Below are 21,377 nucleotides of genomic sequence, written 5' to 3'. Positions count from 1 at the left end.
TTTCCAAAAACTGGATAAGGATTTTATTGATAACTGAATTACATCTCTTTTATACATATTTCATAAATGATACAGGATTTTACATTTTCATATTTTTTTTTTGCCAACAGAGCATCCGACGTGAATGAAAAAAAAAGACAAGACAAAGACAATAAGAGGTTTGAATGAAGAAACAAAAATAGATAATTTAAATCCTAATAGTCTTCTTTAGGCATTTTTAAACATCTTTTTTTTTTTTTTCCCAAATCGTTTTTTAAGTGCACACAAAATAGGATGAACATTCAAAAACAACAACGCACACGTTTTCAAAACGGAATAAATGTGACTGGGGAGAATGAAAAGAAGGATAAGACACGATGAACAGAGTGAAAAAAAGGGGAAAACAGATGAGTAAGGGGACTGAGAGGGAAAGTGGGGAGTGTGCCACCATTTTGTCTCTGATCTGGGAGTGAGTGATGTTGGGGTTACAGGTAGCAGGTCAAGGGTTGCGCACAAGATCGGCGGACAACTTTGACATTTCCTTAGATGGACCAAAGATGGCAGGGGGATGGCGGCATGGTGGCCGGGGGATGGCAAGGTGGCGGCATGGTGATGGCGGCATGGGAATTGCATGGTGACAGGGGGATGGCGGCATGGTGGCCGGGGGATGGCAAGGTGGCGGCATGGTGGCAGGGGGATGGCGGCCGGGGGATGGCAAGGTGGCGGCATGGTGGCAGGGGAATTGCATGGTGGCAGGGGGATGGCGGTCCACCTGCCCTGGGTCAAGTTCATTAGGCACCAAACGGAAGAAAACGGACTGAAACAGGGAGGGAATACCTTGGACTTGACCAATAAGAAAAAGTTCATTTTTGATTTCCGTTGCACAACGTTTTCAGTTGCGTTTCCTAATGAACACGACCCTCAATTGTTATTAGATCTCAGAACACTAGGTGCAGATCTATACTGGGGGAGAGGAGAGGGGCAGACAGGGAGAGGAGGAGGGATGGGGAGGAGAGGGGCAGACAGGGAGAGAAGGAGGGATGGGGGAGGACAGGGAGGTGCAGTGGCTGGGTTGGAGCCAGATTTGGCAGGGCAGATTCTAACGACAGAGAGATAGCCCTGTCCCATGCCCATTACTAGGAATCTCTACAAACAACGTTCTTTTAAACTATCTTTGCAATATTCATGTTGATTAAATCATCTTTTAGTTTTCTTTATTTTCAACATAATTTCCCATGTAAACATTACATTCATGCAACACCCGCTTTATAATAAAGTTCCTATATTTGATATATTTATGTTTTTAAAAGAATAAGGAAGTTAAAGATGGACGGTATTATGATGAAAAAGAGGAGGAGTCTCTGACGAATGTATTGGTGTGTGTTCCCAGCTCGTCTGTGTGTCTCTCTTACTCTATCTCTGCTAACGTGTGCAGTTGTGGAAAATAAAGATTTTGAGCTAATGATCGAGGTAAGGTGGGTTGAGAGGAGAGTTGATTTATCGATCGGAGCGATTGAGGAGGAGACGATTCATAGATGTGTTGCTCTGCTCTTTGCCTCCTGTACGTATAAACACACACACACACCTCGCTCCCTCTCACACACACGGAAAAACACCTCGCTCTCTAACACACACACACACACACACACACACACACACACACACACACACACACACACACACACACACACACACACACACACACACACACACACACACACACACACACACACACAGCGTACCTCATCCCCATTCTCAGAGTCTATCACTGTTCATTAAATTGTAGAGTACCAGTTTGCTGAACATAGCTTACTCAGCATGACCTATACTGATGGTAAAGATGGATCGGTCATAGACATTTGACTATGAAGGTCTCTTCCAATATGATGATTCCAATCCTCTGAGAATAGAAATATCTGTCTAGGTATGTTTCCCTTACTGCTCTATACAGTCTGTCCCACAAAGGCACCACTTTCCGTGGAGATCCCACGCACACACACACACACAACCCCCTCCAATTAACAGAAGAGGTCTACCCCCTCCAATTAACAGAAAAGGCGTACCCCCTCCAATTAACAGAAGAGGCGTACCCCCTCCAATTAACAGAAGAGGCGTACCCCCTCCAATTAACAGAAGAGGTCTACCCCCTCCAATTAACAGAAGAGGCGTACCCCCTCCAATTAACAGAAGAGGTCTACCCCCTCCAATTAACAGAAGAGGTCTACCCCCTCCAATTAACAGAAGAGGTCTACCCCCTCCAATTAACAGAAGAGGTCTACCCCCTCCAATTAACAGAAGAGGTCTACCCCCAAGCCAATCCCCACCACTGACGTAACAACATAGATATGGCTTTGTTTTATCAACCAGCAGAAAGTTAACCAGGGTTTGATCGTTTGTATCGAGAGTAACAACAACAGCATGTCAATAATGCTCCTACTACACACTCACCTGTATTCTACTGATTCTATCATGCTGTAGCATCCGTGTACTCTACCCTGTCTGCCTGGCTGTCTATCAGGGGGAGGGGGGGCAGTTACTTGGAACAGCTACTAGGAACAGTGGGAGGAGAGAACTTTGGACGGAACAGCCCTTGTTTGTGTGAATGAACCGCAAGCACACTGTTGCACAAACAGTTTATGCTTCTTCAGCAGTATTTGCAGCTTCGGTTTTTAATGACAGGTTATTGATTGATTGAGGCTATCGAATGGTTAAGTCAGTCATAGGTCATATAGAGGGTGACAGGAGACCTTTTACAAAACCCTCATAGGCTATTAACTGACATTAATCCAGAAGTCAAATTGTTCCTAATTTGGACATGTTCTGTTCACATGTGAACCATTGATATCATGACATTGAAATATGCGTTTGCGTTGCATGCTGCCTGAAGCCAAGACCAATTCAGAACAAGTTATGTCCGTTTTTTTTTTTTTTAGAACAAATCAATTATACTTATTTGTTCTCGTCACAATGAAAAAAGCATGCGCATCGGATATGAGACATTCCCTGTAAAAGTTCAGTCTATTTTCTATTTTTCAGGAGAAATGGTTTATTTTGGAAAATTGCTTTTCTTTTGCAGCAACAATGCATCAGTATTATGTTTGTGATTGTGTGTGTGTGTGTGTGTGTGTGTGTGTGTGTGTGTGTGTGTGTGTGTGTGTGTGAGTGTGAGTGTGTGTGTGTGTGTGTGTGTGTGTGTGTGAGAGAAAGAAAGAAAGATGGATCTCTGTTTTATGTTCCTCTATATGTTCCTTGGCTTAAATGATGTCCTACAAAACCTCACATACAGACGGAGAAGATCCATCATTGAACAACCTGCAATCTACAGCATGCCTGTCTGTGTCTGACTGTCACACACACACACAGGTATACAACATATCATATATTACAATATTAATATGTCTCTTTCTTTATATCCACACAATTAGGTTACTGGAAAAAGGTGAGCATATTCAGAAATGGTACACGGTCGGGCCACAGCTGTTTGTGAGGGTTCTACAATGTTCTCTTGGCTGATATGAGTTATAGTGTAGTTGGAAGGAATTGTAAGATATGTGAGCGACATGCAGAATCTCTCTGCCAGAAATCCTTCTAAGAACTCGTCTATTCTGTTGCTGCTTGTGTTTGTGGATGGTGGATGTATGTCGATGAAGCCTTGGTGGGTTATATTGGTGGTAGTACAATGATAACAGTGTGTGAGAGAAGGAGTGGGAAGACCTATTGATACGGGAGTCCTGTATTGTTGAGACATTACTAAAGAGATACAGATATGCTATATTAACTATATTACTGATATAGGATGTTAAAGAGAGAGCTCCTCCCCCCACTGAATGATCTAAACCTCTATCTTCATTGGGATTGATTGTATATTATTAGTATATTGTTTCTCATAACAAATATAGCATGGCTTCTAAAATAAAACATCTGGGAATATTAGAACACACAGTGATGTTGTTATCGGAAGTACTATCCTCCAATCCAGGCGCAGCATGTTACAGGAAACAGGAAGTCGATAGGAAGTCAACAACAGGAATAGGAAGTGAGGTGTGGTCACCTGACCTCAACTCCGTCTATCCACTTCCTGTAAAGGCTGTGACAAGCTGAAAGGCTCCTGATAAAAGGTCCTTGTCGTCATAGCAATATGCTCTGTGGGTAGCTGTCCGTCAGGCAGAGAGGGCGGGAACTGGAAACAGACGGGGCAGGGTTGGCCACAGCCAATCAGATGAGACAAGAGGGGTCGGCCAAGGTCAAAGTTCACGGTCACCTGGAGGTCACAGGAACCCTTGTCCAATCACAGCCATGTCCTCCGTGCATGCAGAGGTCAGAGGGCTGAGGTTAAAGGTCAGGGGGTGGAACAAGAGGTTCCCAGCTAGAGGATGAATCTTTGTAAACGTAAATTCATAGGACACAGAAATCCCGAGGCCCCACAGGAGTGGTGTGTGTGTTTGAATGCTGCACTGTGGACCTAGCTAACAAATAGATATAGCAACTGTTAAGTGGCTTGGGGTTGGAGTCCCGGGATATCACCACACACACTTATAGACGTGTCCATTTGTCTGCCCCCGTCCCCTCCGCCTCCGCTGTAACTCCTCACACTGCAGCGTGCCACTTCCTGTACGTCCCCTAGAGCTTCCTGCAGGCTGTCCTGAAGTCCTGTTGCATATCCATAGCACCCAGTTTCATCATAATCTCCTCCCCCAGACACAATTTGATTCAGTTTCTGTTCTTTCTAAACCTCCTCTACAGATGGGTTTACTTTATAATTTGAGTTTTCAAGTCAGAGAAATTAAAAAAGGAGAAAATGTAAAAAGAAAAACTCCCACGGTCGGTCGCTAAAGGGAAGGGTTTGTTAAACAAAGAGGAGTAAAGGTGTACGGATGGAGAGAGAGGAGGGTAAGGAAAGGAGGGATGAGGAGAGGAAAAGGGTAAGGAAAGTAGGGATGGAGGAGCGGAGGAGGGTAAGGAAAGGAGGGATGGAGGTGAGGAGGAGGGATGGAGGAGGGGAGGAGGGTAAGGAAAGGAGGGATGGAGGAGCGAAGGAGGGTAAGGAAAGGAGGGATGGAGGTGAGGAGGAGGGATGGAGGAGGGGAGGAGGGTAAGGAAAGGAGGGATGGAGGAGCGGAGGAGGGTAAGGAAAGGAGGGATGGAGGAGGGGAGGAGGGTAAGGAAAGGAGGGATGGAGGAGGGGAGGAGGGTAAGGAAAGGAAGGATGGAGGAGCGGAGGGAGAGATGAAGAAAGCAGAGGAGGACATCACTCTTCCCATCAATCTTTGCTGGTGGCGGTGAGTTGCTGGACAGGGAGTTGGAGCTGGAGGGGGTCCCTCAGACGTTTCAGATCTAACTCCACCTGGGGGGGAGAGAGAGAGAATAATATGAGAAATGTGTTAATTGTTCCTTTTTTGTCATAACGTTTCAATCCAGATTATGAAACCATAACAAAAGTACATTTTGTGTAGGCATATTAATGTGTGCTCATGTGTGTTAATGTGTGCATGCCTGTGTCTGTGTGTGTGCTAGCATGCCAGCCTGCATCTGTTCCTGCCTACATAGGGTTGGTGTCGGGGTTAGTGTCGGGGTCAGTGTCGGGGTTAGTGTCGGGGTCAGTGTCGGGGTTAGTGTCGGGGTCAGTGTCGGGGTCAGTGTCGGGGTCAGTGTCGGGGTTAGTGTCGGGGTTAGTGTCAGGGGTAGTGTTGGGGTCAGTGTTGGGGTCGGGGTTAGTGTCGGGGTTAGTGTCGGGGTTGGGGTTAGTGTCGGGGTTAGTGTCGGGGTTAGTGTTAGTGTCGGGGTTAGTGTCGGGTTGGTGGGTTAGTGTCGGGGTTAGTTGGTTGGGGTTAGTGTCGGGGAGTTGGGGTTGGTGGTCCGGGTTAGTGTCGGGGTTAGGGTTAGTGTCGGGGTTAGGGTTAGTGTCGGGGTTAGTGTCGGGGTTGGGGTTAGTGCCGAGGTTGGTGCCGGGGTTGGTGTCGGGGTTGGTGTCGGGGATCGTGTTAGTGCCGGGGATGGCGTCGGGGTTGGGGTTAGTGCCGGGGTTGGTGTCGGGGTTGGGGTTAGTGTTGGTGTCGGGGTTGGGGTTAGTGCAGGGGTTGGTGTCGGGGTTGGTGTCAGGGTTGGGGTTAGTGTTGGTGTCGGGGTTAATGTCGGGGTTGGGGTTGTCGGGGTTGGGGTTAGTGTTGGTGTCGGGGTTGGGGTTAGTGTTGGTGTCGGGGTTGGTGTCAGGGTTGGGGTTAATGTCGGGGTTGGTGTCGTGGTTGGGGTTAATGTCGGGGTTGGGGTTAGTGTCGGGGTTGGGGTTAATGTCGGGGTTGGGGTTAATGTCGGGGTTGGTGTCGTGGTTGGGGTTAGCGTCGGGGTTGGGGTTAGCGTCGGGGTTGGTGTCGTGGTTAGCGTCGGGGTTGGTGTCGTGGTTGGGGTTAGCGTCGGGGTTGGTTTCGTGGTTGGGGTTAGCGTCGGGGTTGGTGTCGTGGTTGGGGTTAGCGTCGGGGTTGGTGTCGTGGTTGGGGTTAGCGTCGGGGTTGGTGTCTTGGTTGGGGTTAGCGTCGGGGTTGGTGTCGTGGTTGGGGTTAGGGTCGGGGTTGGTGTCGTGGTTGGGGTTAATGTCGGGGTTGGTGTCAGGGTTGGGGTTAGTGTTGGTGTCGGGGTTAATGTCGGGGTTGGTGTCTGGTTGGGGTTAATGTCGGGGTTGGTGTCGTGGTTGGGGTTAATGTCGGGGTTAGTGTTGGTGTCGGGGTTAATGTCGGGGTTGGTGTCATGGTTGGGGTTAATGTCGGGGTTGGTGTCGTGGTTGGGGTTAATGTCGGGGTTGGTGTCGTGGTTGGGGTTAATGTCGGGGTTGGTGTCGTGGTTGGGGTTAATGTCGGGGTTGGTGTGTCGTGGTTGGGGTTAATGTCGGGGTTGGTGTCGTGGTTGGGGTTAATGTCGGGGTTGGTGTCGGGGTTGGGGTTAATGTCGGGGTCGTGGTTGGGGTTAATGTCGGGGTTCGTGTTGGTGTCGGAGTTAATGTCGGGGTTGGTGTCGTGGTTGGGGTTAATGTCGGGGTTGGTGTCGTGGTTGGGGTTAATGTCGGGGTTGGTGTCGTGGTTGGGGTTAATGTCGGGGTTGGTGTCGTGGTTGGGGTTAATGTCGGGGTTGGTGTCGTGGTTGGGGTTAATGTCGGGGTTGGTGTCGTGGTTGGGGTTAATGTCGGGGTTGGTGTCGTGGTTGGGGTTAATGTCGGGGTTGGTGTCGTGGTTGGGGTTAATGTCGGGGTTGGTGTCGTGGTTGGGGTTAATGTCGGGGTTGGTGTCAGGGTTGGGGTTAGTGTCAGGGTTGGTGGTCGGGTTGGTGTCGGGGTTAATGTCGGGGTTGGTGTCGTGGTTGGGGTTAATGTCGGGGTTAGTGTTGGTGTCGGGGTTAATGTCGGGGTTGGTGTCGTGGTTGGGGTTAATGTAGGGGTTAGTGTTGGTGTCGGGGTTAATGTCGGGGTTAATGTCGTGGTTGGTGTCGTGGTTGGGGTTAATGTCGGGGTTGGTGTCGTGGTTGGGGTTAATGTCGGGGTTGGTGTCGTGGTTGGGGTTAATGTCGGGGTTGGTGTCGTGGTTGGGGTTAATGTCGGGGTTGGTGTCGTGGTTGGGGTTAATGTCGGGGTTGGTGTCGTGGTTGGGGTTAATGTCGGGGTTGGTGTCGTGGTTGGGGTTAATGTCGGGGTTGGTGTCGTGGTTGGGGTTAATGTCGGGGTTAGTGTTGGTGTGGGGTTAATGTCGGGGTTAGTGTTGGTGTCGGGGTTAATGTCGGGGTTGGTGTCGTGGTTGGGGTTAATGTCGGGGGTTGGTGTCGTGGTTGGGGTTAATGTCGTGGTTGGTGTCAGGGTTGGGGTTAGTGTCAGGGTTGGGGTTCGTGTTGGTGTCGGGGTTAATGTCGGGGTTGGTGTCGTGGTTGGGGTTAATGTCGGGGTTAGTGTTGGTGTCGGGGTTAATGTCGGGGTTGGTGTCGTGGTTGGGGTTAATGTCGGGGTTAGTGTTGGTGTCGGGGTTAATGTCGGGGTTGGTGTCGTGGTTGGGGTTAATGTCGGGGTTGGTGTCGTGGTTCGGGGTTAATGTCGGGGTTGGTGTCGTGGTGTGGGGTTAATGTCGGGGTTGGTGTCGTGGTTGGGGTTAATGTCGGGGTTGGTGTCGTGGTTGGGGTTAATGTCGGGGTTGGTGTCGTGGTTGGGGTTAATGTCGGGGTTGGTGTCGTGGTTGGGGTTAATGTCGGGGTTGGTGTCGTGGTTGGGGTTAATGTCGGGGTTGGTGTCGTGGTTGGGGTTAATGTCGGGGTTGGTGTCGTGGTTGGGGTTAATGTCGGGGTTGGTGTCGTGGTTGGGGTTAATGTCGGGGTTGGTGTCGTGGTTGGGGTTAATGTCGGGGTTGGTGTCGTGGTTGGGGTTAATGTCGGGGTTGGTGTCGTGGTTGGGGTTAATGTCGGGGTTGGTGTCGGGAGTGGTTGGGGTTAATGTCGGGGTTGGTGTCGTGGTGTGGGGTTAATGTCGGGGTTGGTGTCGTGGTTGGGGTTAATGTCGGGTTGGTGTCGTGGTTGGGGTTAATGTCGGGGTTGGTGTGTGGTTTGTCGGGGTTAGTGTCGGGGTTGGTGTCGTGGTTGGGGTTAATGTCGGGGTTGGTGTCGGGGTTGGGGTTAATGTCGGGGTTGGTGTCGTGGTTGGGGTTAATGTCGGGGTTGGTGTCGTGGTTGGGGTTAATGTCGGGGTTGGTGTCGTGGTTGGGGTTAATGTCGGGGTTGGTGTCGTGGTTGGGGTTAATGTCGGGGTTGGTGTCGTGGTTGGGGTTAATGTCGGGGTTGGTGTCGTGGTTGGGGTTAATGTCGGGGTTGGTGTCGGGATTGGTGTCGGGGTTGGGGTTAGTGTTGGTGTCGGGGTTAGTGTCGGGGTTGGTGTCGTGGTTGGGGTTAATGTCGGGGTTGGTGTCGTGGTTGGGGTTAATGTCGGGGTTGGTGTCGTGGTTGGGGTTAATGTCGGGGTTGGTGTCGGTGGTTGGGGTTAATGTCGGGGTTGGGGGTTGGTGTCGTGGTTGGGGTTAATGTCGGGGTTGGGGTTAATGTCGGGGTTGGGGTTGGGGTTAATGTCGGGGTTGGTGTCGTGGTTGGGGTTAATGTCGGGGTTGGTGTCGTGGTTGGGGTTAATGTCGGGGTTGGTGTCGTGGTTGGGGTTAATGTCGGGGTTGGTGTCGTGGTTGGGGTTAATGTCGGGGTTGGTGTCGTGGTTGGGGTTAATGTCGGGGTTGGGGTTAGTGTCGGGGTTGGGGTTAATGTCGGGGTTGGTGTCGTGGTTGGGGTTAGGTGTCGTGGTTGGGGTTAGCGTCGGGGTTGGTGTCGGGTTAGTGCGCGGGGTTGGTGTCGTGGTTGGGGTTAGCGTCGGGGTTGGTGTCGTGGTTGGGGTTAGCGTCGGGGTTGGTGTCGTGGTTGGGGTTAGGGTCGGGGTTGGTGTCGTGGTTGGGGTTAATGTCGGGGTTGGTGTCGTGGTTGGGGTTAGTGTTGGTGTCGGGGTTAATGTCGGGGTTGGTGTCTGGTTGGGGTTAATGTCGGGGTTGGTGTCGTGGTTGGGGTTAATGTCGGGGTTGGTGTCGTGGTTGGGGTTAATGTCGGGGTTGGTGTCGTGGTTGGGGTTAATGTCGGGGTTGGTGTCGTGGTTGGGGTTAATGTCGGGGTTGGTGTCGTGGTTGGGGTTAATGTCGGGGTTGGTGTCGTGGTTGGGGTTAATGTCGGGGTTGGTGTCGTGGTTGGGGTTAATGTCGGGGTTGGTGTCGGGGTTGGGGTTAATGTAGGGGTTGGTGTTGTGTGTCGGGGTTAATGTCGGGGTTGGTGTCGTGGTTGGGGTTAATGTCGGGGTTAGTGTTGGTGTCGGGGTTAATGTCGGGGTTGGTGTCGTGGTTGGGGTTAATGTCGGGGTTGGTGTGGCGTGGTTGGGGTTAATGTCGTGGTTGGTGTCGTGGTTGGGGTTAATGTCGGGGTTGGTGTCGTGGTTGGGGTTAATGTCGGGGTTGGTGTCGTGGTTGGGGTTAATGTCGGGGTTGGTGTCGTGGTTGGGGTTAATGTCGGGGTTGGGGTTAGTGTCGGGGTTAGTGTCGTGGTTGGTGTCAGGGTTGGGGTTAGTGTCAGGGTTCGTGTTGGTGTCGGGGTTAATGTCGGGGTTGGTGTCGTGGTTGGGGTTAATGTCGGGGTTAGTGTTGGTGTCGGGGTTAATGTCGTGGTTGGGGTTAATGTCGGGGTTAGTGTTGGTGTCGGGGTTAATGTCGGGGTTAGTGTCGTGGTTGGGGTTAATGTCGGGGTTAGTGTTGGTGTCGGGGTTGGTGTCGTGGTTGGGGTTAATGTCGGGGTTAGTGTTGGTGTCGGGGTTAATGTCGGGGTTAGTGTTGGTGTCGGGGTTAATGTCGGGGTTGGTGTCGTGGTTGGGGTTAATGTCGGGGTTGGTGTCGTGGTTGGGGTTAATGTCGGGGTTGGTGTCGTGGTTGGGGTTAATGTCGGGGTTGGTGTCGTGGTTGGGGTTAATGTCGGGGTTGGTGTCGTGGTTGGGGTTAATGTCGGGGTTGGTGTCGTGGTTGGGGTTAATGTCGGGGTTGGTGTCGTGGTTGGGGTTAATGTCGGGGTTGGTGTCGTGGTTGGGGTTAATGTCGGGGTTAGTGTAGGTGTCGGGGTTAATGTCGGGGTTGGTGTCGTGGTTGGGGTTAATGTCGGGGTTAGTGTTGGTGTCGGGGTTAATGTCGGGGTTAGTGTTGGTGTCGGGGTTAATGTCGGGGTTGGTGTCGTGGTTGGGGTTAATGTCGGGGTTGGTGTCGTGGTTGGGGTTAATGTCGTGGTTGGTGTCAGGGTTGGGGTTAGTGTCAGGGTTGGGGTTCGTGTTGGTGTCGGGGGTTAATGTCGGGGTTGGTGTCGTGGTTGGGGTTAATGTCGGGGTTAGTGTTGGTGTCGGGGTTAATGTCGGGGTTGGTGTCGTGGTTGGGGTTAATGTCGGGGTTAGTGTTGGTGTCGGGGTTAATGTCGGGGTTGGTGTCGTGGTTGGGGTTAATGTCGGGGTTAGTGTTGGTGTCGGGGTTAATGTCGGGGTTAGTGTTGGTGTCGGGGGTTAATGTCGGGGTTGGTGTCGTGGTTGGGGTTAATGTCGGGGTTGGTGTCGGTGGTTGGGGTTAATGTCGGGGTTGGTGTCGTGGTTGGGGTTAATGTCGTGGTTGGTGTCGTGGTTGGGGTTAATGTCGGGTGGGGTTAATGTCGGGGTTGGGGTTAATGTCGGGGTTGGGGTTAATGTCGGGGGTTGGGGTTAATGTCGGGGTTGGTGTCGTGGTTGGGGTTAATGTCGGGGTTGGTGTCGTGGTTGGGGTTAATGTCGGGGTTGGTGTCGTGGTTGGGGTTAATGTCGGGGTTGGTGTCGTGGTTGGGGTTAATGTCGGGGTTGGTGTCGTGGTTGGGGTTAATGTCGGGGTTGGGGTTAGTGTCGGGGTTAGTGTCGTGGTTGGTGTCAGGGTTGGGGTTAGTGTCAGGGTTGGGGTTCGTGTTGGTGTCGGGGTTAATGTCGGGGGTTGGTGTCGTGGTTGGGGTTAATGTCGGGGTTAGTGTTGGTGTCGGGGTTAATGTCGGGGTTGGTGTCGTGGTTGGGGTTAATGTCGGGGTTGGTGTCGTGGTTGGGGTTAATGTCGGGGTTCGTGTTGGGGTCGGGGTTAATGTCGGGGTTGGTGTCGTGGTTGGGGTTAATGTCGGGGTTAGTGTTGGGGTTGGGGTTAATGTCGGGGTTGGTGTCGTGGTTGGGGTTAATGTCGGGGTTGGTGTCGTGGTTGGGGTTAATGTCGGGGTTGGTGTCGTGGTTGGGGTTAATGTCGGGATTGGTGTCGTGGTTGGGGTTAATGTCGGGGTTGGTGTCGTGGTTGGGGTTAATGTCGGGGTTGGTGTCGTGGTTGGGGTTAATGTCGGGGTTGGTGTCGGGATTGGTGTCGGTGGTTGGTTGGGGTTAGTGTCGGGGTTGGTGTCGTGGTTGGGGTTAATGTCGGGGTTGGTGTCGTGGTTGGGGTTAATGTCGGGGTTGGTGTCGTGGTTGGGGTTAATGTCGGGGTTGGTGTCGTGGTTGGGGTTAATGTCGGGGTTGGTGTCGTGGTTGGGGTTAATGTCGGGGTTGGGGTTAATGTCGGGGTTGGGGTTAATGTCGGGGTTGGGGTTAGTGTCGGGGTTGGGGTTAATGTCGGGGTTGGGGTTAGTGTCGGGGTTAATGTCGGGGTTGGTGTCGTGGTTGGGGTTAATGTCGGGGTTGGTGTCGTGGTTGGGGTTAATGTCGGGGTTGGTGTCGTGGTTGGGGTTAATGTCGGGGTTGGGGTTAGTGTCGGTGGTTGGGGTTAATGTCGGGGTTGGTGTCGTGGTTGGGGTTAGCGTCGGGGTTGGGGTTAGCGTCGGGGTTGGTGTCGGGGTTAGCGTCGGGGTTGGTGTCGTGGTTGGGGTTAGCGTCGGGGTTGGTGTCGTGGTTGGGGTTAGCGTCGGGGTTGGTGTCGTGGTTGAGGTTACGGGGGTTGGTGTCTTGGTTGGGGTTAGCGTCGGGGTTGGTGTCGTGGTTGGGGTTAGGGTCGGGGTTGGTGTCGTGGTTGGGGTTAATGTCGGGGTTGGTGTCAGGGTTGGGGTTAGTGTTGGTGTCGGGGTTAATGTCGGGGTTGGTGTCTGGTTGGGGTTAATGTAGGGGTTGGTGTAGTGGGTGGGGTTAATGTAGGGGGTGGTGTCGGGTTGGTGTTGGGGTTAATGTCGGGGTTGGTGTCGTGGTTGGGGTTAATGTCGGGGTTGGTGTCGTGGTTGGGGTTAATGTCGGGGTTGGTGTCGTGGTTGGGGTTAATGTCGGGGTTGGTGTCGTGGTTGGGGTTAATGTCGGGGTTGGTGTCGTGGTTGGGGTTAATGTCGGGGTTGATGTCGGGGTTGGGGTTAGTGTCGGGGTCGGGGTTAATGTCGGGGTTGGTGTCGTGGTTGGGGTTAATGTCGGGGTTCGTGTTGGTGTCGGAGTTAATGTCGGGGTTGGTGTCGTGGTTGGGGTTAATGTCGGGGTTAGTGTTGGTGTCGGGGTTAATGTCGGGGTTGGTGTCGTGGTTGGGGTTAATGTCGGGGTTGGTGTCGTGGTTGGGGTTAATGTCGGGGTTGGTGTCGTGGTTGGGGTTAATGTCGGGGTTGGTGTCGTGGTTGGGGTTAATGTCGGGGTTGGTGTCGTGGTTGGGGTTAATGTCGGGGTTGGTGTCGTGGTTGGGGTTAATGTCGGGGTTGGGGTCGTGGTCGGGGTTAGTGTCGGGGTTGGTGTCAGGGTTGGGGTTAGTGTCAGGGTTGGGGTTCGTGTTGGTTGGGGTTAATGTCGGGGTTGGTGTCGTGGTTGGGGTTAATGTCGGGGTTAGTGTTGGTGTCGGGGTTAATGTCGGGGTTGGTGTCGTGGTTGGGGTTAATGTCGGGGTTAGTGTTGGTGTCGGGGTTAATGTCGGGGTTAGTGTTGGTGTCGGGGTTAATGTCGGGGTTGGTGTCGTGGTTGGGGTTAATGTCGGGGTTGGTGTCGTGGTTGGGGTTAATGTCGGGGTTGGTGTCGTGGTTGGGGTTAATGTCGGGGTTGGTGTCGTGGTTGGGGTTAATGTCGGGGTTGGTGTCGTGGTTGGGGTTAATGTCGGGGTTGGTGTCGTGGTTGGGGTTAATGTCGGGGTTGGTGTCGTGGTTGGGGTTAATGTCGGGGTTAGTGTAGGTGTCGGGGTTAATGTCGGGGTTGGTGTCGTGGTTGGGGTTAATGTCGGGGTTAGTGTTGGTGTCGGGGTTAATGTCGGGGTTAGTGTTGGTGTCGGGGTTAATGTCGGGGTTGGTGTCGTGGTTGGGGTTAATGTCGTGGTTGGTGTCGTGGTTGGGGTTAATGTCGTGGTTGGTGTCAGGGTTGGGGTTAGTGTCAGGGTTGGGGTTCGTGTTGGTGTCGGGGTTAATGTCGGGGTTGGTGTCGTGGTTGGGGTTAATGTCGGGGTTAGTGTTGGTGTCGGGGTTAATGTCGGGGTTGGTGTCGTGGTTGGGGTTAATGTCGGGGTTAGTGTTGGTGTCGGGGTTAATGTCGGGGTTGGTGTCGTGGTTGGGGTTAATGTCGGGGTTAGTGTTGGTGTCGGGGTTAATGTCGGGGTTAGTGTTGGTGTCGGGGTTAATGTCGGGGTTGGTGTCGTGGTTGGGGTTAATGTCGGGGTTGGTGTCGTGGTTGGGGTTAATGTCGGGGTTGGTGTCGTGGTTGGGGTTAATGTCGGGGTTGGTGTCGTGGTTGGGGTTAATGTCGGGGTTGGTGTCGTGGTTGGGGTTAATGTCGGGGTTGGTGTCGTGGTTGGGGTTAATGTCGGGGTTGGTGTCGTGGTTGGGGTTAATGTCGGGGGTTGGTGTCGTGGTTGGGGTTAATGTCGGGGTTGGTGTCGTGGTTGGGGTTAATGTCGGGGTTGGTGTCGTGGTTGGGGTTAATGTCGTGGTTGGTGTCGTGGTTGGGGTTAATGTCGGGGTTGGGGTTAATGTCGGGGTTGGGGTTAATGTCGGGGTTGGGGTTAATGTCGGGGTTGGGGTTAGTGTCGGGGTTAATGTCGGGGTTGGTGTCGTGGTTGGGGTTAATGTCGGGGTTGGTGTCGTGGTTGGGGTTAATGTCGGGGTTGGTGTCGTGGTTGGGGTTAATGTCGGGGTTGGTGTCGTGGTTGGGGTTAATGTCGGGGTTGGTGTCGTGGTTGGGGTTAATGTCGGGGTTGGGGTTAGTGTCGGGGTTAGTGTCGTGGTTGGTGTCAGGGTTGGGGTTAGTGTCAGGGTTGGGGTTCGTGTTGGTGTCGGGGTTAATGTCGGGGTTGGTGTCGTGGTTGGGGTTAATGTCGGGGTTAGTGTTGGTGTCGGGGTTAATGTCGGGGTTGGTGTCGTGGTTGGGGTTAATGTCGGGGTTGGTGTCGTGGTTGGGGTTAATGTCGGGGTTGGTGTCGGGGTTGGGGTTAATGTCGGGGTTGGTGTCGTGGTTGGGGTTAATGTCGGGGTTGGTGTCGTGGTTGGGGTTAATGTCGGGGTTGGTGTCGTGGTTGGGGTTAATGTCGGGATTGGTGTCGTGGTTGGGGTTAATGTCGGGGTTGGTGTCGTGGTTGGGGTTAATGTCGGGGTTGGTGTCGTGGTTGGGGTTAATGTCGGGGTTGGTGTCGTGGTTGGGGTTAATGTCGGGGTTGGTGTCGGGATTGGTGTCGGGGTTGGGGTTAGTGTTGGTGTCGGGGTTGGGGTTAGTGTCGGGGTTGGTGTCGTGGTTGGGGTTAATGTCGGGGTTGGTGTCGTGGTTGGGGTTAATGTCGGGGTTGGTGTCGTGGTTGGGGTTAATGTCGGGGTTGGTGTCGTGGTTGGGGTTAATGTCGGGGTTGGTGTCGTGGTTGGGGTTAATGTCGGGGTTGGGGTTAATGTCGGGGTTGGTGTCGTGGTTGGGGTTAATGTCGGGGTTGGGGTTAATGTCGGGGTTGGGGTTAATGTCGGGGTTGGGGTTAATGTCGGGGTTGGGGTTAGTGTCGGGGTTGGGGTTAATGTCGGGGTTGGGGTTAATGTCGGGGTTGGGGTTAGTGTCGGGGTTAATGTCGGGGTTGGTGTCGTGGTTGGGGTTAATGTCGGGGTTGGTGTCGTGGTTGGGGTTAATGTCGGGGTTGGTGTCGTGGTTGGGGTTAATGTCGGGGTTGGTGTCGTGGTTGGGGTTAATGTCGGGGTTGGTGTCGTGGTTGGGGTTAGTGTCGGGGTTGGGGTTCGTGTTGGTGTCGGGGTTAATGTCGGGGTTGGTGTCGTGGTTGGGGTTAGTGTCAGGGTTGGGGTTCGTGTTGGTGTCGGGGTTAATTTCGGGGTTGGTGTCGTGGTGGGGGTTAATGTCGGGGTTTGTGTTGGTGTCGGGGTTAATGTCGGGGTTGGTGTCGTGGTTGGGGTTAATGTCGGGGTTGGTGTCGTGGTTGGGGTTAATGTCGGGGTTGGTGTCGTGGTTGGGGTTAATGTCGGGGTTGGTGTCGTGGTTGGGGTTAATGTCGGGGTTGGTGTCGTGGTTGGGGTTAATGTCGGGGTTGGTGTCGTGGTTGGGGTTAATGTCGGGGTTGGTGTCGGGATTGGTGTCGGGGTTGGGGTTAGTGTCGGGGTTGGGGTTAGTGTCGGGGTTGGTGTCGTGGTTGGGGTTAATGTCGGGGTTGGTGTCGTGGTTGGGGTTAATGTCGGGGTTGGTGTCGTGGTTGGGGTTAATGTCGGGGTTGGTGTCGTGGTTGGGGTTAATGTCGGGGTTGGTGTCGTGGTTGGGGTTAATGTCGGGGTTGGGGTTAATGTCGGGGTTGGGGTTAATGTCGGGGTTGGTGTCGGGATTGGTGTCGGGGTTGGGGTTAGTGTTGGTGTTGTGGTTGGGGTTAATGTCGGGGTTGGTGTCGTGGTTGGGGTTAATGTCGGGGTTGGGGTTAATGTCGGGGTTGGGGTTAATGTCGGGGTTGGTGTCGTGGTTGTGGTTAATGTCGGGGCGGGGTTAATGTGGGGGTTGGGGTTAATGTCGGGGTTGGGGTTAATGTCGGGGTTAATGTCGGGGTTCGTGTTGGTGTCGGGGTTAATGTCGGGGTTGGTGTCGTGGTTGGGGTTAATGTCGGGGTTGGGGTTAATGTCGGGGTTGGTGTCGTGGTTGGGGTTAATGTCGGGGTTGGTGTCGTGGTTGGGGTTAATGTCGGGGTTGGTGTCGTGGTTGGGGTTAATGTCGGGGTAGGTGTCGTGGTTGAGGTTAATGTCGGGGTTGGTGTCGTGGTTGGGGTTAATGTCGGGGTTGGTGTCGTGGTTGGGGTTAATGTCGGGGTTGGTGTCGTGGTTGGGGTTAATGTCGGGGTTGGTGTCGGGATTGGTATCGGGGTTAGTGTTGGTGTCGGGGTCAGTGTTGGTGTCGGGGTCAGTGTCGGGGTTGGGGTTAATGTCGGGGTTGGTGTCGTGGTTGGGGTTAATGTCGGGGTTGGTGTCGTGGTTGGGGTTAATGTCGGGGTTGGGGTTAATGTCGGGGTTGGGGTTAATGTCGGGGTTGGGGTTAATGTCGGGGTTCGTGTTGGTGTCGGGGTTAATGTCGGGGTTAGTGTCGTGGTTGGGGTTAATGTCGGGGTTGGTGTCGTGGTTGGGGTTAATGTCGGGGTTGGTGTCGTGGTTGGGGTTAATGTCGGGGTTGGTGTCGTGGTTGGGGTTAATGTCGGGGTTGGTGTCGTGGTTGGGGTTAATGTCGGGGTTGGTGTCGTGGTTGGGGTTAATGTCGGGGTTGGTGTCGTGGTTGGGGTTAATGTCGTGGTTGGTGTCGTGGTTGGGGTTAATGTCGTGGTTGGTGTCGTGGTTGGGGTTAATGTCGGGGTTGGGGTTAATGTCGGGGTTGGTGTCGTGGTTGGGGTTAATGTCGGGGTTGGGGTTAATGTCGGGGTTGGGGTTAATGTCGGGGTTGGGGTTAATGTCGGTGTTGGGGTTAATGTCGGTGTTGGGGTTAGTGTCGGGGTTAATGTCGGGGTTGGTGTCGTGGTTGGGGTTAATGTCGGGGTTGGTGTCGTGGTTGGGGTTAATGTCGGGGTTGGTGTCGTGGTTGGGGTTAATGTCGGGGTTGGTGTCGTGGTTGGGGTTAATGTCGGGGTTGGTGTCGTGGTTGGGGTTAATGTCGGGGTTGGGGTTAGTGTCGGGGTTAGTGTCGTGGTTGGTGTCAGGGTTGGTGTTAGTGTCAGGGTTGGGGTTCGTGTTGGTGTCGGGGTTAATGTCGGGGTTGGTGTCGTGGTTGGGGTTAATGTCGGGGTTAGTGTTGGTGTCGGGGTTAATGTCGGGGTTGGTGTCGTGGTTGGGGTTAATGTCAGGGTTGGTGTCGTGGTTGGGGTTAATGTCGGGGTTGGTGTCGTGGTTGGGGTTAATGTCGGGGTTCGTGTTGGTGTCGGGGTTAATGTCGGGGTTGGTGTCGTGGTTGGGGTTAATGTCGGGGTTGGTGTCGGGGTTGGGGTTAATGTCGGGGTTGGTGTCGTGGTTGGGGTTAATGTCGGGGTTGGTGTCGTGGTTGGGGTTAATGTCGGGGTTGGTGTCGTGGTTGGGGTTAATGTCGGGGTTGGTGTCGTGGTTGGGGTTAATGTCGGGGTTGGTGTCGTGGTTGGGGTTAATGTCGGGGTTGGTGTCGGGATTGGTGTCGGGGTTGGGGTTAGTGTTGGTGTCGGGGTTGGGGTTAGTGTCGGGGTTGGTGTCGTGGTTGGGGTTAATGTCGGGGTTGGTGTCGTGGTTGGGGTTAATGTCGGGGTTGGTGTCGTGGTTGGGGTTAATGTCGGGGTTGGTGTCGTGGTTGGGGTTAATGTCGGGGTTGGTGTCGTGGTTGGGGTTAATGTCGGGGTTGGTGTCGTGGTTGGGGTTAATGTCGGGGTTGGTGTCGTGGTTGGGGTTAATGTCGGGGTTGGGGTTAATGTCGGGGTTGGGGTTAATGTCGGGGTTGGTGTCGTGGTTGGGGTTAATGTCGGGGTTGGGGTTAATGTCGGGGTTGGGGTTAGTGTCGGGGTTGGGGTTAGTGTCGGGGCTGGGGTTAGTGTCGGGGTTGGGGTTAATGTCGGGGTTGGGGTTAATGTCGGGGTTGGGGTTAATGTCGGGGTTGGTGTCGTGATTGGGGTTAATGTCGGGGTTGGTGTCGTGGTTGGGGTTAATGTCGGGGTTGGTGTCGTGGTTGGGGTTAATGTCGGGGTTGGTGTCGTGGTTGGGGTTAATGTCGGGGTTGGTGTCGTGGTTGGGGTTAATGTCGGGGTTGGTGTCGTGGTTGGGGTTAATGTCGGGGTTGGGGTTAGTGTCGGGGTTAGTGTCGTGGTTGGTGTCAGGGTTGGGGTTAGTGTCAGGGTTGGGGTTCGTGTTGGTGTCGGGGTTAATGTCGGGGTTGGTGTCGTGGTTGGGGTTAATGTCGGGGTTAGTGTTGGTGTCGGGGTTAATGTCGGGGTTGGTGTCGTGGTTGGGGTTAATGTCGGGGTTGGTGTCGTGGTTGGGGTTAATGTCGGGGTTCGTGTTGGTGTCGGGGTTAATGTCGGGGTTGGTGTCGTGGTTGGGGTTAATGTCGGGGTTGGTGTCGGGGTTGGGGTTAATGTCGGGGTTGGTGTCGTGGTTGGGGTTAATGTCGGGGTTGGTGTCGTGGTTGGGGTTAATGTCGGGGTTGGTGTCGTGGTTGGGGTTAATGTCGGGATTGGTGTCGTGGTTGGGGTTAATGTCGGGGTTGGTGTCGTGGTTGGGGTTAATGTCGGGGTTGGTGTCGTGGTTGGGGTTAATGTCGGGGTTGGTGTCGTGGTTGGGGTTAATGTCGGGGTTGGTGTCGGGATTGGTGTCGGGGTTGGGGTTAGTGTTGGTGTCGGGGTTGGGGTTAGTGTCGGGGTTGGTGTCGTGGTTGGGGTTAATGTCGGGGTTGGTGTCGTGGTTGGGGTTAATGTCGGGGTTGGTGTCGTGGTTGGGGTTAATGTCGGGGTTGGTGTCGTGGTTGGGGTTAATGTCGGGGTTGGTGTCGTGGTTGGGGTTAATGTCGGGGTTGGGGTTAATGTCGGGGTTGGTGTCGTGGTTGGGGTTAATGTCGGGGTTGGGGTTAATGTCGGGGTTGGGGTTAATGTCGGGGTTGGGGTTAATGTCGGGGTTGGGGTTAGTGTCGGGGTTGGGGTTAATGTCGGGGTTGGGGTTAATGTCGGGGTTGGGGTTAGTGTCGTGGTTGGGGTTAATGTCGGGGTTGGTGTCGTGGTTGGGGTTAATGTCGGGGTTGGTGTCGTGGTTGGGGTTAATGTCGGGGTTGGTGTCGTGGTTGGGGTTAATGTCGGGGTTGGTGTCGTGGTTGGGGTTAATGTCGGGGTTGGTGTCGTGGTTGGGGTTAGTGTCGGGGTTGGGGTTCGTGTTGGTGTCGGGGTTATTGTCGGGGTTGGTGTCGTGGTTGGGGTTAGTGTCAGGGTTGGGGTTCGTGTTGGTGTCGGGGTTAATTTCGGGGTTGGTGTCGTGGTTGGGGTTAATGTCGGGGTTAGTGTTGGTGTCGGGGTTAATGTCGGGGTTGGTGTCGTGGTTGGGGTTAATGTCGGGGTTGGTGTCGTGGTTGGGGTTAATGTCGGGGTTGGTGTCGTGGTTGGGGTTAATGTCGGGGTTGGTGTCGTGGTTGGGGTTAATGTCGGGGTTGGTGTCGTGGTTGGGGTTAATGTCGGGGTTGGTGTCGTGGTTGGGGTTAATGTCGGGATTGGTGTCGTGGTTGGGGTTAATGTCGGGGTTGGTGTCGTGGTTGGGGTTAATGTCGGGGTTGGTGTCGTGGTTGGGGTTAATGTCTGGGTTGGTGTCGTGGTTGGGGTTAATGTCGGGGTTGGTGTCGGGATTGGTGTCGGGGTTGGGGTTAGTGTTGGTGTCGGGGTTGGGGTTAGTGTCGGGGTTGGTGTCGTGGTTGGGGTTAATGTCGGGGTTGGTGTCGTGGTTGGGGTTAATGTCGGGGTTGGTGTCGTGGTTGGGGTTAATGTCGGGGTTGGTGTCGTGGTTGGGGTTAATGTCGGGGTTGGTGTCGTGGTTGGGGTTAATGTCGGGGTTGGGGTTAATGTCGGGGTTGGTGTCGTGGTTGGGGTTAATGTCGGGGTTGGGGTTAATGTCGGGGTTGGGGTTAATGTCGGGGTTGGGGTTAATGTCGGGGTTGGGGTTAGTGTCGGGGTTGGGGTTAATGTCGGGGTTGGGGTTAATGTCGGGGTTGGGGTTAGTGTCGTGGTTGGGGTTAATGTCGGGGTTGGTGTCGTGGTTGGGGTTAATGTCGGGGTTGGTGTCGTGGTTGGGGTTAATGTCGGGGGTTGGTGTCGTGGTTGGGGTTAATGTCGGGGTTGGTGTCGTGGTTGGGGTTAATGTCGGGGTTGGTGTTGTGGTTGGGGTTAGTGTCGGGGTTGGGGTTCGTGTTGGTGTCGGGGTTATTGTCGGGGTTGGTGTCGTGGTTGGGGTTAGTGTCAGGGTTGGGGTTCGTGTTGGTGTCGGGGTTAATTTCGGGGTTGGTGTCGTGGTTGGGGTTAATGTCGGGGTTAGTGTTGGTGTCGGGGTTAATGTCGGGGTTGGTGTCGTGGTTGGGGTTAATGTCGGGGTTGGTGTCGTGGTTGGGGTTAATGTCGGGGTTGGTGTCGTGGTTGGGGTTAATGTCGGGGTTGGTGTCGTGGTTGGGGTTAATGTCGGGGTTGGTGTCGTGGTTGGGGTTAATGTCGGGGTTGGTGTCGTGGTTGGGGTTAATGTCAGGGTTGGTGTCGTGGTTGGGGTTAATGTCGGGGTTGGTGTCGGGATTGGTGTCGGGGTTGGGGTTAGTGTCGGGGTTGGGGTTAGTGTCGGGGTTGGTGTCGTGGTTGGGGTTAATGTCGGGGTTGGTGTCGTGGTTGGGGTTAATGTCGGGGTTGGTGTCGTGGTTGGGGTTAATGTCGGGGTTGGTGTCGTGGTTGGGG

General features: G+C 53.9%; 1 protein-coding gene across 2 annotated transcripts in view; it reads right to left on the bottom strand.

Annotated features, from left to right (window-relative positions):
• Nucleotides 1-21,377, bottom strand: part of mcu (mitochondrial calcium uniporter) — a 183,732-nt gene continuing 162,355 nt past the window's right edge. For both annotated transcript variants that reach the window (XM_045702319.1, XM_045702320.1), the window contains one exon: nt 1-5,323. In XM_045702319.1, the coding sequence (XP_045558275.1) occupies nt 5,240-5,323 (84 nt within the window). In that variant the 3' untranslated portion in view covers nt 1-5,239. The remainder of the gene's footprint in view (nt 5,324-21,377) is intronic.

This window comes from Salmo salar, chromosome ssa19, assembly GCF_905237065.1.
Source record: "Salmo salar chromosome ssa19, Ssal_v3.1, whole genome shotgun sequence".
In the NCBI taxonomy this organism is placed as follows: domain Eukaryota; kingdom Metazoa; phylum Chordata; class Actinopteri; order Salmoniformes; family Salmonidae; genus Salmo; species Salmo salar.
Note: the sequence above shows the minus strand (reverse complement) of the source record. Positions and strands in the feature narration are given on the sequence as shown.